The sequence below is a fragment of the Procambarus clarkii genome, chromosome 18, assembly GCF_040958095.1.
Source record: "Procambarus clarkii isolate CNS0578487 chromosome 18, FALCON_Pclarkii_2.0, whole genome shotgun sequence".
Taxonomy (NCBI): domain Eukaryota; kingdom Metazoa; phylum Arthropoda; class Malacostraca; order Decapoda; family Cambaridae; genus Procambarus; species Procambarus clarkii.
The window spans coordinates 11842651-11859539 of NC_091167.1; the positions used below are offsets into that span (position 1 = coordinate 11842651).

The 16889-nt window shown below is 43.4% G+C and overlaps 1 protein-coding gene across 1 annotated transcript in view; it reads right to left on the reverse strand.

Moving 5' to 3' along the window:
• The window catches only part of LOC123754682 (negative elongation factor A), a 128520-nt gene extending 120691 nt beyond the window's left edge, over positions 1-7829 (reverse strand). Inside the window, exon 1 of the mRNA XM_069326259.1 lies at positions 7609-7829. Coding sequence (XP_069182360.1) covers positions 7609-7818 — 210 coding nt within the window. The 5' untranslated portion in view covers positions 7819-7829. The remainder of the gene's footprint in view (positions 1-7608) is intronic.
• Positions 7830-16889: the final 9060 nt, after the last annotated feature.

The window sequence follows — 16889 nt, forward strand, 5'->3', positions numbered from 1 at the left end:
AAAAAATCCAGGCCAACATTCTTGGGTGAGAGCACGTCAGTATTGAGCAAGCCACCAAGGCTGGCGCATGCAGCACAAGCTCACAGCACCGCTGTTCAGCTTTTGACCACAGCATCGCCTACAAATGCCATAATATATATGATCATGCTATTATTTAGCGATGATAGTATTATAGAAGAACCCTGACTGTGATAAAACTGACCAGGATTCTGATAATAGCAGGATTGTGGTGATATTTAGCACTGTGCTACATGGAGGGAGAAGTAAGACTGAGGGAGGGAGGGTGGTGGCGTCGTCTTCTGACTGTGTGGCCACCTTTTATTGACTGCACTCACCATACCAGCTAAGTGGTTCGCTATGGTAAACACATATGTAGATACTTATATATAACATGTGTATAGTGAGAGATAACAGCAATAGGAGTAGGTTGGGAGCCGCCATTTTGGTGAGGGAGGTGCGTAGTCTGCACGACTTATGTTGTTTACTGGTGGCCACTATGGTCTTTGGGCACCATACCAGCTTATTTGTACAGGTATGGTGAATAAAACAGGCAGATACTTATATATAATGTGTGTATATAGCATAATAACACCACAAACAATATTGTTGGAGGAGAAATATTTGTGCATCTGGCCTTGAGGGCGGCTGCCACAAGCTGACTGTGTGAGTAGCTATGTCTTCGTGTCTTTACTCACCATACAAGCTTAGATGTACAGCTATGGTGAACAAAACATGTAAATACTTATATATAACGTCTGTGTATAGTGAATAAATGCAAAAACAGTACTGTGGGAGGAGAATGAGGGAGAGTGAGGTGTTGTTGAGGGAGGGAGTGGCAGTGAGTGGCTCGCTGGTGTGTAGCGGTCACTCCTCGTTGCTTTTTGACTAAGAAGACCAACGTAGTGGTTCGTTATGGTGAACAAAACATGCAAATACTTATATATAACCTGTGTATATAGTGTAACAACAGCAAAACTATTTGTTAATTGTTTTATGAACATAATAATTGAATCACTAATATACACACCATAATTTTGAGTACAGCGATGGTTCACACATTTTATTATATAAATATATCACAGTTCACAGTATTGAATAATATTACTGCAAAAAAAAATAAGAAAATATCAATCAGACATATTGAAATAATTAGGTAATAATATATTTGTGGCAACTGACGCCTGACAGCTTGAGCGGAGTAGACCTCGTCTGGCGAAGGCTCTGTCAACACCCATTTTTTGCCAGACTTCCCCACCCTATTGCGGCTAAAATATGCCACCTACGATTTTTTTGTTATTTTTTCCGTGATCAGGGAACAAAAATGAACACTTCTATAAGACGAAATAATTTTTTGGATTTTTTTATTTTGCTGCGCCTGTGGATGTTAAATCCATTTGGGCCCCTAGCGGTTTGAGGGTTAATCTTTTCAATGATAATGAAAAGATTACCTTACTACATCTTGCATGTAGTAAGATGCCTTACTACAGAGACATCTTACGAAGAAGGGAAAAACAATCTTCCATGGACAGATTTGTGAGAAAATCGAGCAGTGAGCCACAACCAGGACCTAGTGGTATGCAGGCAAAACGTGCCAGGGAATGCACCCCAGAAAGTTCCTCACTGCCTAATGTTATAATGGAAGGGGACTTCCCTTCCAAACAGTAACACCTCTCCTCCTCCCCCCCTCCTCACCATCTTCCATACGTCTACAGCAGTCATCAGCAAGGGTAAGTAATAACTTGAACATAGTTTTGTAGGTTTATTTAGATGAATTAGGTATAAAATTTAGTTTGAAGTGCGGTTTTTGGGTAGTCAGGAACAGATTAATTCATTTCCCATTATTTCTTATGGGGAAATTAGCTTCGGATTACGAGTTTTCAGAATACGAGCTGTCTCCAGGAACGGATTAAACTCTTAAACCGAGGTACCACTGTATATAAATTCCACAAATTATGGCAAGAAAAGAGAGAAGAAACGAATGAGAAATATAAAAATAATTGTGAAACATTATATTTGCGGCAACTGCAGCCCCACGGGGTGGCAGGGCCAACTGACCCCCAGCACTCCATCGCTCAGCGCCCATAATTTGCTCAACTTCCAGCTCCATCACAGCTAAAGTATGTCACATACAATATTTTTTTTTTAGTTTCCTATGATCAGAAACTTCATTTTAACAATATATAAAGAGAAAATAATTTTTTTGGAAAGAATTTATTTTTGGCGCACCACGGGTGTCATATTTTAATGCAGAGCAGTTCAGTGGTTAAATGAGAAAATTATCCAAGCCAATTTGCATACTCAGTTCTAAATGTAAATAAAAGGAAAACTAATGAGTCACTGCCTTTAATGCCTGAAGGTGGAAAATCAAGGCATTGGTTTTGCTAGTTGCCCACTGCACATATAGTACTATTTAATGTTTAATATTAGTGCAGACTTGTTTTCACTATTAAAGGAATAAAACATTTAACCTGTGACAATATAAAACTGACGCCAGCACGACACCCCTATGTAACGCCAGCACGACACCCCCCATGCGACGCCAGCACGACACCCCCATGCGACGCCAGCACGACACCCCCATGCGACGCCAGCACGACACCCCCATGCGACGCCAGCACGACACCCCCATGCGACGCCAGCACGACACCCCCATGCGACGCCAGCACGACACCCCCATGCGACGCCAGCACGACACCCCCATGCGACGCCAGCACGACACCCCCATGCGACGCCAGCACGACACCCCCATGCGACGCCAGCACGACACCCCCATGCGACGCCAGCACGACACCCCCATGCGACGCCAGCACGACACCCCCATGCGACGCCAGCACGACACCCCCATGCGACGCCAGCACGACACCCCCATGCGACGCCAGCACGACACCCCCATGCGACGCCAGCACGACACCCCCATGCGACGCCAGCACGACACCCCCATGCGACGCCAGCACGACACCCCCATGCGACGCCAGCACGACACCCCCATGCGACGCCAGCACGACACCCCCATGCGACGCCAGCACGACACCCCCATGCGACGCCAGCACGACACCCCCATGCGACGCCAGCACGACACCCCCATGCGACGCCAGCACGACACCCCCATGCGACGCCAGCACGACACCCCCATGTGACGCCAGCACGACACCCCCATGCGACACCAGCACGAAACCCCCATGCGACGCCAGCACGATACCACCATGCGACCCCAGCATTACACCCCCATGCGACGCCAGCACGACACTCCATGCGACGCCAGCACGACACCCCCATGCGACGCCAGCACGAAACCCCCATGCGACGCCAGCACGATACCACCATGCGACCCCAGCATGACACCCCCATGCGACGCCAGCACGACACTCCATGCGACGCCAGCACGACACCCCATGCGACGCCAGGACGACACCCCATTCGAAGCCAGCACGACATCCCCATGCGATGCCAGTACGATACCACCATGCAATGCCAGCACAATACCACCATGCGACGCCTGCATGACACCCCCCATGCGATGCCAGCACGACACCCCCATGCGACGCCAACACGATACCACCATGCGACCCCAGCATGACACCCCCATGCGACGCCAGCACGACACTCCATGCGACGCCAGCACGACACCCCATGCGACGCCAGGACGACACCCCATTCGACGCCAGCACGACATCCCCATGCGATGCCAGCACGATACCACCATGCAATGCCAGCACAATACCACCATGCGACGCCTGCATGACACCCCCCATGCGACGCCAACACGATACCACCATGCGACGCCAGCATGACACCCCCCATGCGACGCCAGCACGACATCCACCATGGGACGCCAGCACGACACCCCCATGCGACGCCAGCAATTGGGTTAACCCATGTGTTGCGTTTTCAAAATGGTCGCCCACGTTAAAATCTGTGAACGCCCCAAGAATATTGTTGAAAACATCTCGATAACTTGTTAAACCAAAAATACAAAAGTTTTTTAATGTTAGGTTAGGTCAGTGTTTTACCACTGTGCCGTGGGGAAATTTTGAACGTTAAAATCGGCATTAACTTGGGCGACCATTATAGAAACGCAACACATGGGTTCACCCAATTGCTACTTGGGTCAGATTTCATTATGATTCGGAACAGCCACGCCAGCCAGCACAGTAAACAAACACAGAGTGACACTCGCTGCTACAACACCAACACAACACACCCTGCAACACCAACACAACACACCCTGCAACACCAACACAACACACCCTGCAACACCAGGGAGCCACGCCAGCCAGCACAGTAAACAAACACGTAGTGACACTCGCTGCTACAACACCAACACAACACACCCTGCAACACCAACAACAACACACCCAGCAACACCAACACAACACACCCTGCAACACCAACACAACACACCCTGCAACACCAACACAACACACCCTGCAACACCAACACAACACACCCTGCAACACCAACACAACACACCCTGCAACACCAACACAACACACCCTGCAACACCAACACAACACACCCTGCAACACCAACACAACACACCCTGCAACACCAGCACAACACACCCTGCAACACCAGCACAACACACCCTGCAACACAGTAAACAAACACGGAGCGACATTCGCCGCAGCAACACCAACACAACACACCCTGCAACACCAACACAACACACCCTGCAACACCAACACAACACATCCTGCAACACCAACACAACACACCCCGCAACACCAGGGAGCCACGCCAGCCAACACAGTAAACAAACACGGAGCGACACTCGCCGCAGCAACACCAACACAACACACCCTGCAACACTAACACAACACACCCTGCAACACCAACACACCCTGCAACACCAACACAACACACCCTGCAACACCAACACAACACTCCCTGCAACACCAACACAACACACCCAGCAACACCAACAACAACACACCCAGCAACACCAACACAACACACCCTGCAACACCAACACAACACACCCTGCAACACCAACACAACACACCCTGCAACACCAACAACAACACACCCTGCAACACCAACACAACACACCCTGCAACACCAACACAACACACCCTGCAACACCAACACAACACACCCTGCAACACCAACACAACACACCCTACAACACCAACACAACACACCCTGCAACACCAACACAACACACCCTGCAACACCAACACAACACACCCTACAACACCAACACAACACACCCAGCAACACCAACACAACACACCCTGCAACACCAACAACAACACACCCTGCAACACCAACACAACACACCCCGCAACACCAACAACAACACACCCTGCAACACCAACACAACACACCCTGCAACACCAACAACAACACACCCTGCAACACCAACAACAACACACCCAGCAACACCAACACAACACACCCTGCAACACCAACACAACACACCCCGCAACACCAGGGAGCCACGCCAGCCAACACAGTAAACAAACACGGAGCGACACTCACCGCAGCAACACCAACACAACACACCCTGCAACACCAACAACAACACACCCTGCAACACCAACAACAACACACCCAGCAACACCAACACAACACACCCTGCAACACCAACAACAACACACCCTGCAACACCAACACAACACACCCCGCAACACCAACAACAACACACCCAGCAACACCAACACAACACACCCTGCAACACCAACAACACACCCTGCAACACCAACAACAACAACACACCCAGCAACACCAACACAACACACCCTGCAACACCAGGGAGCCACGCCAGCCAACACAGTAAACAAACACGGAGCGACACTCACCGCAGCAACACCAACACAACACACCCTGCAACACCAACACAACACACCCCGCAACACCAACACAACACACCCAGCAACACCAACAACAACACACCCAGCAACACCAACACAACACACCCTGCAACACCAACACAACACACCCTGCAACACCAACAACAACACACCCTGCAACACCAACAACAACACACCCCGCAACACCAACACAACACACCCTGCAACACCAGGGAGCCACGCCAGCCAACACAGTAAACAAACACGGAGCGACACTCACCGCAGCAACACCAACACAACACACCCTGCAACACCAACACAACACACCCCGCAACACCAACACAACACACCCAGCAACACCAACAACAACACACCCAGCAACACCAACACAACACACCCTGCAACACCAACAACAACACACCCTGCAACACCAACAACAACACACCCCGCAACACCAACACAACACACCCCGCAACACCAGGGAGCCACGCCAGCCAACACAGTAAACAAACACGGAGCGACACTCGCCGCAGCAACACCAACACAACACACCCCGCAACACCAACACAACACACCCTACAACACCAACACAACACACCCAGCAACACCAACACAACACACCCTACAACACCAGGGAGCCACGCCAGCCAACACAGTAAACAAACACGGAGCGACACTCACCGCAGCAACACCAACACAACACACCCTGCAACACCAACACAACACACCCCGCAACACCAACACAACACACCCAGCAACACCAACAACAACACACCCAGCAACACCAACACAACACACCCCGCAACACCAACACAACACACCCCGCAACACCAGCACAACACACCCTGCAACACCAACACAACACACCCTACAACACCAGGGAGCCACGCCAGCCAACACAGTAAACAAACACGGAGCGACACTCACCGCAGCAACACCAACACAACACACCCTGCAACACCAACACAACACACCCCGCAACACCAACACAACACACCCAGCAACACCAACAACAACACACCCAGCAACACCAACACAACACACCCAGCAACACCAACACAACACACCCCGCAACACCAGCACAACACACCCTGCAACACCAACACAACACACCCCGCAACACCAACACAACACACCCCGCAACACCAACACAACACACCCAGCAACACCAACATAACACACCCTGCAACACCAACACAACACACCCTGCAACACCAACACAACACACCCTGCAACACCAACACAACACACCCTGCAACACCAACACAACACACCCCGCAACACCAACACAACACACCCTGCAACACCAACACAACACACCCTGCAACACCAACACAACACACCCCGCAACACCAACACAACACACCCCGCAACACCAACACAACACACCCAGCAACACCAACACAACACACCCTGCAACACCAACACAACACACCCCGCAACACCAACACAACACACCCCGCAACACCAACACAACACACCCTGCAACACCAACACAACACACCCTGCAACACCAACACAACACACCCTGCAACACCAACACAACACACCCTGCAACACCAACACAACACACCCTGCAACACCAACACAACACACCCCGCAACACCAGGGAGCCACGCCAGCCAACACAGTAAACAAACACGGAGCGACACTCGCCGCAGCAACACCAACAACAACAACACAAGCTTCTCACAGCCTCAACACCAGTCCCCGGGTGTCACCACGCCCGCAACACACCCACCGCCGCCCTGGCCAACACAACACGCCCGCAACACGCCCGCAACACAACACCAGCAACACACAGTCTCCCACTCACCTCTTCAACATTGCGTTTGGGGATGTGAAAGAACGATAGCAGTAATTTGAGTTTAACTTGCGTCTGGAGCTCCACGAAACACTCCTTGATATTCCTGAGCACTTCGACATTCAACTGTGCACAAATAGAGCCCTCGGACCAGGTGTCAGCTGATGTTCCCAGTTTATTGTGAAGCCACAACGAAATGTCGCTGTCCCGAGCAGCCGCCATTGTGGGTGTCCCGTCTGTGACGTCACGGCCTAGGTGGCAGCCATGTTAATGACGTCACGTCCCGCCAAATTTAATACTCACAAAACAAAAACAATAACAATAACATTCCATCAAAGTGTAGCAACCACATAGACAAAAATGTGGCAGCTACTCCACCGTCAAAGAAATTCTATGGCAAACACTTCAAGGTTCCCAATAATCCCAGATGCAATAATTACAATAATACATGTTGGCAAGAAATTCCAAGTTGTACAAGCGTCAATCTGCAGCAACACTGCTCAAGACTGCAATACCTTCCCCGGCGTTCCACCAACTACTGTAATACCTTCCCCGGCGTTCCACCAACTACTGTAATACCTTCCCCGGCGTTCCACCAACTACTGCAATACCTTCCCCGGCGTTCCACCAACTACTGTAATACCTTCCCCGGCGTTCCACCAACTACTGTAATACCTTCCCCGGCGTTCCACCAACTACTGTAATACCTTCCCCGGCGTTCCACCAACTACTGTAATACCTTCCCCGGCGTTCCACCAACTACTGTAATACCTTCCCCGGCGTTCCACCAACTACTGTAATACCTTCCCCGGCGTTCCACCAACTACTGTAATACCTTCTCCGGCGTTCCACCAACTACTGTAATACCTTCCCCGGCGTTCCACCAACTACTGTAATACCTTCCCCGGCGTTCCACCAACTACTGTAATACCTTCCCCGGCGTTCCACCAGTTCATTTAAACAATTAGTTCATTGTTTACAACATTATTTAGTGTGTGTGGGTTGGGGTCTGAGTAGATGATGGTAGTATCGTCAGCAAATAATATAGGTGTGAGAATGTTGGAGACATTAGACAGATCATTGATGTGATCATTAGTCATTGATAATTGATCAGCAATAACAAACTCTGCTTTCAGACAACACACAGCTCCCCTGTTTAAATCCCTAAACATGTTAAACATAAATTCACTCCACACATTCTCTTGTGCCAATTACATTTACAAAACCCTTTTCTTAGGGGCAAACCCTGTTCTGAAACTCTTCCTGGACAGTTGTAATAGAACACATAATCACCACAACAGACGTAAATATCTCTTTGACATCCCGAGAGTCAAACTTAATCTGTGTAAACATTCAATGCAAATAAAGGGTCCTGGTCTATGGAACTCACTCCCTAATGAATTGAAAAGCTGTCCAACTTTTGCCTTATTCAGAAACAAAAACAAAAAGTACCTAACATCATCTTCATAGTTTTCTACCTAGTGCTTTAACTCTCACTGTACCTAGTGCTACCCAATTCCCCAATATATGTACCTAAGCCATATTACTCTACCAGTGTAATCTTTGATATCATCTCATATCATCGTTGTTATATTTAGTGCATATTCTACTGCATTATTCCTTGAAATGATCCTCAAATTGTGCTACTATGAACCAATTGATAACCCTGAAATTTGACCCTAATGTACCTAGTAATCCGTGTTATTATAGTGCATTGTTTTTATTGTGTACTAATCTAATCTTTGTTTATTGTGTTAAAATTTCTTACAATGTACCTGTACAAAATTTTTGTAAATTTTACTGGAAATTATCTACTTAAATTTATGTGTTACATTAAGGACTTGCTCGCAACGCTATGCGTGCTAGAGGTTTTACAAGAATGTAAAATCATCATCATAACTAAGTACTCTCTTAACCCCCAATGTACCGTCTTGTATATAAATAAATAAATAAATAAATAAATAAATAAATAAATAAATAAATAAATAAATAAATGTATATAAGAAATTGGAGAGGACCTCGGATGCTGCCCTGTGGCACTCCTACAAATGGAAGAATGGGAGATGTTATATCATTGATGGCTACATATTGGCGTCTGTCACTAAGATAGGATCGGATATAATTCAAGGCACAGCCTCGGATTCCATAATGGCGGAGTTAAAGTAAGAGGTAGTTATGGTTAACAGTATCAAAGGCCTTTCTCAGGTCAATGAAGAGTCCAGTCGGGAACTCATTTTTGTCAAGGGCTGAGTAGATTATATCAAGCAGACTAATAATTGCATCATTGGTACTCTTTTGGGAGCTGACTGACAGGGACTTAGTATGTTGAATTTTACGAAATAGGAGTAAAGCTGTTTGTAAATATTTTTATCAAATATTGTTGATAATATAGGCAGATTTGATATTGGTCTGTAATTGTTTATGTCCGCCGGATTGCCTTCTTTATTAACTGGCGTTACTCTTGCTTTTTTAAGGATATCAGGGAAGGTATGATACTCTAGACATTTGTTGAACAGCAGAGCTATGGGTGGCGCAAGGGCATGGGAGGCACTCTTGTAAATCATCGATGGTATTTCACTGATGTTCACAGCTTAGGTTTTTTAGTGACTGACTGATGGACACAACATCTGTCGGGCTGACTGGTGAGAGGAGAAGAGAGTTTGGATAGCTGCTTGAGAGATATGTGGTAACATGTGTCTGTGGGATCTGAGTGTGTGGGATTATTCTGGCAAGGTTAGCACCAACTGATGAAAAGAAGCTATTATATTCAGCTGCCGTTTCTAGATCTGTTGCAGGTGTATAACCATCCTTGGAGAGTTCTATCTGGTTATGTGAATGTTGTTTAGATTGTAGCGAGTAAACAATATACTCGCTCCAACTTCTCATTACCTTAGTGACAACCTCATTAGCACTAATTTATTTATATACAAGAAGGTACATTAGGATTATGAGGATACATACCATAGTAATTACATTCTTATAAAGCCACTAGTACGCGCAGCGTTTCGGGCAGGTCCTTAATCTAATCTAATTGCAGAGCTATAATCTTTTCCCTAATTACAGGTAATATTCTTTCTATCCTTTGAGCGAAGCTGAGGTGTAGTCCAATAATATAAGCATCGAGAAGCGAATAGCCAAACCACCATCTGGTCACCATTTGGTCCGGGAGACATCTCCCGTCACGCAGGGTGCAGTCGCACCTCCACAGATCTCCAGTATCATCTATTGATACTGGTGATGGCTCAAAAGGGCCACCACTTACGAGCTATTCATGCCTGTGCCACCTTTTGGGTGGCTTCATCTTCATCTTAACACATTCACAAGGGAGACATCTCCCGTCATGCAGGGTGCATTCGCACCTCCACAGATCTCCAGTATCAGCTCCTGATACTGGTAATGGCTTAAAATGGCCACCACTTACGGGGTATTTATGCCCGTGCCACCTTTTGGGTTGCTTCATCTTCATCTTAACACATTCATAAGGGAGACATCTCCCGTCATGCAGGGTGCATTCGCACCTCCACAGATCTCCAGTATCAGCTCTTGATACTGGTAATGGCTTAAAAGGGCCACCACTTACGAGCTATTCATGTCCGTGCCACCTTTTGGGTGGCTTCATCTTCATCTTAACACATTCACAAGGGAGACATCTCCCGTCATGCAGGGTGCAGTTGCGCCTCCACAGATCTCCAGTATCATCTTTTGATACTGGTAATGGCTCAAAAGGGCCACCACTTACGGGCTATTCATGCCCGTGCCACCTCTTGGGTGGCTTAATCTTCATCAATCAATCAAATCAATAGCCAACCGGACACACAGCACCGCTCCTGTGCCAGGTAAGTCCACTACGGGCTTACCATAACCCGTGCTACTTGGAACTTGTTCCGAGTAGCTGAATCTATAACAACAACAACGAATGCAGTACAACAGTATGTACTCTTGTACATGTTGTACAGTATGTACAACAGTACATGTTGTACAGTATGTACTCTTGTACATACTGTATAACATGTACTGTTGTACATACTGCACAACAGTATGTACTGTTGTACATACTGTACAACATGTACTGTTGTACATACTGTACAACATGTACTGTTGTACATACTGTACAACATGTACTGTTGTACATACTGTACAACAGTACATACGTACAATTGTACCAACAGTACAGTTTCCACAATGATTCAGTTAACTTCAGTAAAGACGCTTCGGAGTTACCAGACCTCTTCACCCTCAAGAATGTAGCACTCGGCGTGTACACTTCCAACCGACCCAAGACGCTCCAGCTTCCACACACAGAGCAGACTGCACACTACGACCGCATCAAATTCAAATTCAATTTTTTATTCAGGAAAAGTACATACATAGATGATTTGCAAACATAAAGTTGGATTTATAGATAGAGCTAGTACATACAATACCTAAAGCCACTAATACGCATAGAGTTTCGGGCAAGGTGTGGGGGGGGAAAAACCACTTAAACTAAAACTAATTAATAGTAATTGGGGTTAGGTATAAATTGTGTTAAAAAATAAATAAAATAAAAAAGGGGGAACATGGCAGAAATCATCAATTGTACAAGTTGGAGAACAAACAGCATTGTTTAAAAAAAAAGACATGGGTTGACATTTAAGGGGTAAAGTAAGTTACATGGAGTTAATTAGGTAGTACTTAGTTTTACTCCTAAACTGGTTGAGAGAGGTACAGCCTTTGACATGATTGGGAAGGTCATTCCACATGCTGGGTCCCTTTAGCATTTCTAGTTTGGTTCAGGCGCTCTCTTGGAATATCAAATAGATATTTGTTTCTGGTGTGATGCCCATGGGTTCTGTTACAACCTTCTACGAATACTAATTGAGATTAAATTACAAATTGTGCTGAGAAAATATAAAATTAAAAAAGGGGGAACATGGCAGAAAAATAGCAAATATACAATTTGGTCGACAAACAGCATTGTTTAATATAACAGACATGGGTTGACAATATAGGGGTAAGGTAGGTTACAGGGAGTTAATTAGGTAGTACTTAGTTTTTATCTTAAACTGGTTGAGAGAGGTACAGTCTTTAACATGGTTGGGAAGGTCATTCCACATTCTGGGTCCTTGATTTGTAAAGCATTTCTAGTTTGACTAAGTCGTACTCTTGGAATATCAAATAGGTATTTGTTTCTGGTGTGGTGCTCATGGGTTCTGTTACAACCTTCTAGGATACCTTTAAGGTCAGGTAAGGTCATTACAGATCAGCGTTTTATATATATATATATATATATATATATATATATATATATATATATATGTATATATATATATATATATATATATATATATATATATATATATATTATTAAATATGACCGAAAAAGTAAGATTAATAATTCTAACACGAATTTTCTCAATCTTTCGTACATTACGCTTCACTGTTGGAGGTAAATTAAAAATCAATTCTCCAAAATTCATTTTTATTTCTAGTCTGACGCGACACGGGCGCGTTTCGTAAAACTTATTACATTTTCAAAGACTTTAGTTCACAAATACACAACTGAATAGAACTTACGCATCTCCGATTTTATATCTACATTTGAGTGAGGTGGAAAGGGTGATGTGGCATTAACACAAGACAGAACAAAATGTGGTATTAATAGGGTATTAATGTCATCAACACAAGACAGAACAAGAGTATTAATAGGGTATTAATTTCATCAACACAAGACAGAACAAGGGTATTAATAGGGTATTAATTTCATCAACACAAGACAGAACACGAAACAATGGATATTGAATAGAAGTGTTTGTAGAAAGCCTATTGGTCCATATTTCTTGATGCTTCTATATTGGAGCGGAGTCTTGAGGTGGGTAAAATATAGTTGTGTAATAATTGGCTGTTGATTGCTGGTGTTGACTTCTTGATGTGTAGTGCCTCCAAACGTCAAGCCGCCTGCTATCGCTGTATCTATCGATGATTTCTGTGTTGTTTACTACGATTTCTCTGGCGATGGTTTGGTTGTGGGAAGAGATTATATGTTCCTTAATGGAGCCCTGTTGCTTATGCATCGTTAAACGCCTAGAAAGAGATGTTGTTGTCTTGCCTATATACTGTTTTTTTTGAGCTTACAGTCCCCAAGTGGGCATTTGAAGGCATAGACGACGTTAGTCTCTTTTAAAGCGTTCTGTTTTGTGTCTGGAGAGTTTCTCATGAGTAGGCTGGCCGTTTTTCTGGTTTTATAGTAAATCGTCAGTTGTATCCTCTGATTTTTGTCTGTAGGGATAACGTTTTCTGTAACAGAAACGTTATCCCTACAGACAAAAATCAGAGGATACAACTGACGATTTACTATAAAACCAGAAAAACGGCCAGCCTACTCATGAGAAACTCTCCAGACACAAAATAGAACGCTTTAAAAGAGACTAACGTCGTCTATGCCTTCAAATGCCCACTTGGGGACTGTAAGCTCCAAAAAAAACAGTATATAGGCAAGACAACAACATCTCTTTCTAGGCGTTTAACGATGCATAAGCAACAGGGCTCCATTAAGGAACATATAATCTCTTCCCACAACCAAACCATCGCCAGAGAAATCCTAGTAAACAACACAGAAATCATCGATAGATACAGCGATAGCAGGCGGCTTGACGTTTGGAGGCACTACACATCAAGAAGTCAACACCAGCAATCAACAGCCAATTATTACACAACTATATTTTACCCACCTCAAGACTCCGCTCCAATATAGAAGCATCAAGAAATATGGACCAATAGGCTTTCTACAAACACTTCTATTCAATATCCATTGTTTCGTGTTCTGTCTTGTGTTGATGAAATTAATACCCTATTAATACCCTTGTTCTGTCTTGTGTTGATGAAATTAATACCCTATTAATACTCTTGTTCTGTCTTGTGTTGATGAAATTAATACCCTATTAATACCACATTTTGTTCTGTCTTGTGTTAATGCCACATCACCCTTTCCACCTCACTCAAATGTAGATATAAAATCGGAGATGCGTAAGTTCTATTCAGTTGTGTATTTGTGAACTAAAGTCTTTGAAAATGTAATAAGTTTTACGAAACGCGCCCGTGTCGCGTCAGACTAGAAATAAAAATGAATTTTGGAGAATTGATTTTTAATTTACCTCCAACAGTGAAGCGTAATGTACGAAAGATTGAGAAAATTCGTGTTAGAATTATTAATCTTACTTTTTCGGTCATATTTAATAATATATGTCTACAGGAAAGACTGCTACCAAAATATACTAATATATATATATATATATATATATATATATATATATATATATATATATATATATATATATATATTATATATATATATATATATATATATATATATATATATATATATATATATATATATATATATATATATATATATATATATATATATATATATATATGTCGTACCTAATAGCCAGAACGCACTTCTCAGCCTACTATGCAAGGCCCGATTTGCCTAATAAGCCAAGTTTTCCTGAATTAATATATTTTCTCTAATTTTTTTCTTATGAAATGATACAGCTACCCATTTCATTATATATGAGATCAATTTTTTTTTATTGGAGTTAAAATTAACGTAGAAATATGGCCAAACCTAACCAACCCTACCTAACCTAACCTATCTTTATAGGTCAGGTTTGGTTAGGTAGCAGAAAAAGTTAGGTTAGGTTAGGTTAGGTAGGTTAGGTAGTCGAAAAACAATTAATTCATGAAAACTTGGCTTATTAGGCAAATCGGGCCTTGCATAGTAGGCTGAGAAGTGCGTTCTGGCTATTAGGTACGACATATATATATATATATATATATATATATATATATATATATATATATATATATATAAATATATATATATATATATATATATATATATATATATATATATATATATATATATATATATATATATATATATATATATTAGTATATTTTGGTAGCAGTCTTTCCTGTAGACATATATTATTAAATATGACCGAAAAAGTAAGATTAATAATTCTAACACGAATTTTCTCAATCTTTCGTACATTACGCTTCACTGTTGGAGGTAAATCAAAAATCAATTCTCCAAAATTCATTTTTATTTCTAGTCTGACGCGACACGGGCGCGTTTCGTAAAACTTACAATACAATACAATACAATTTTATTTAGGTAAGGTACATACATACAATAAATATTTACAAGGATTGTTTGACTTATAGGTATAGTTAGTACATACAATGCCTAAAGCCACTATTACGCAAAGCGTTTCGGGCATGATAAACTTAAATGACAAGCTTAATACTAATTGAGCATAATGAGTAGAATGAAAACAAGAAATGAAAACATAGATGAAAAAGCAGCACAAATACAATTATGTCGACAAACAGCGCTCTTTAAAGAAAAAAAACAGACATTGGTTGACAATAGAAGGGTAAGGTAGGTTACAGGGAATTTATTAGGTATAGCTTCGCTTTTAACTTAAACTGGTTGAGAGAGGTACAGTCTTTAACATGGTTGGGAAGGTCATTCCACATTCTGGGCCCCTTGATTTGTAGAGCATTTCTAGTTTGATTAAGTCGTACTCTAGGAATATCAAAACTGTATTTATTTCTGGTGTGATGCTCATGGGTTCTGATACAACCTTCTATGAAGCTTTTGAGATCAGGATTGGCATTATAGTTTAGCGTTTTATATATGTATAATACACATGAGAGAATGTGCAGTGACTTAATGTCTAACATATTCAGAGATTTAAGTAGGGGTACCGAGTGATGTCTGGGGCCAGAATTGGATATTGTCCTAATAGCAGCTTTGTATTGAGTAATTAGAGGACGTAAGTGATTTTGGGTAGTAGAGCCCCAAGCACAAATACCATAGTTGAGATATGGATAGATAAGGAAGTAATAGAGAGTCACCAGGGCAGGGCGTGGTACATAATATCTGATCTTAGAAAGAATGCCCACAGTTTTTGAAACTTTTTTTGATATACTTAGAATGTGTCCCTGGAAATTCAGCTTGTGGTCAATGAGAATGCCAAGGAATTTGCCATCTAATTTGTTACAAATTTGGGTATTGTTTATTTTGAGAATTATTTGATTAGAGGATTTATTGCCAAACAGAATATAGAAGGTTTTGTCAATGTTAAGGGTGAGTTTGTTGGCAGTTAGCCACAGATGGACTTTATTTAGCTCAGTATTTACTGTGGCATTTAGAGCAAGGGGATCAGGACTGGAGTAAATGAAGGTTGTGTCGTCAGCAAATAGAATTGGTTTGAGGTGTTGGGAGGCATTTGGAAGGTCAT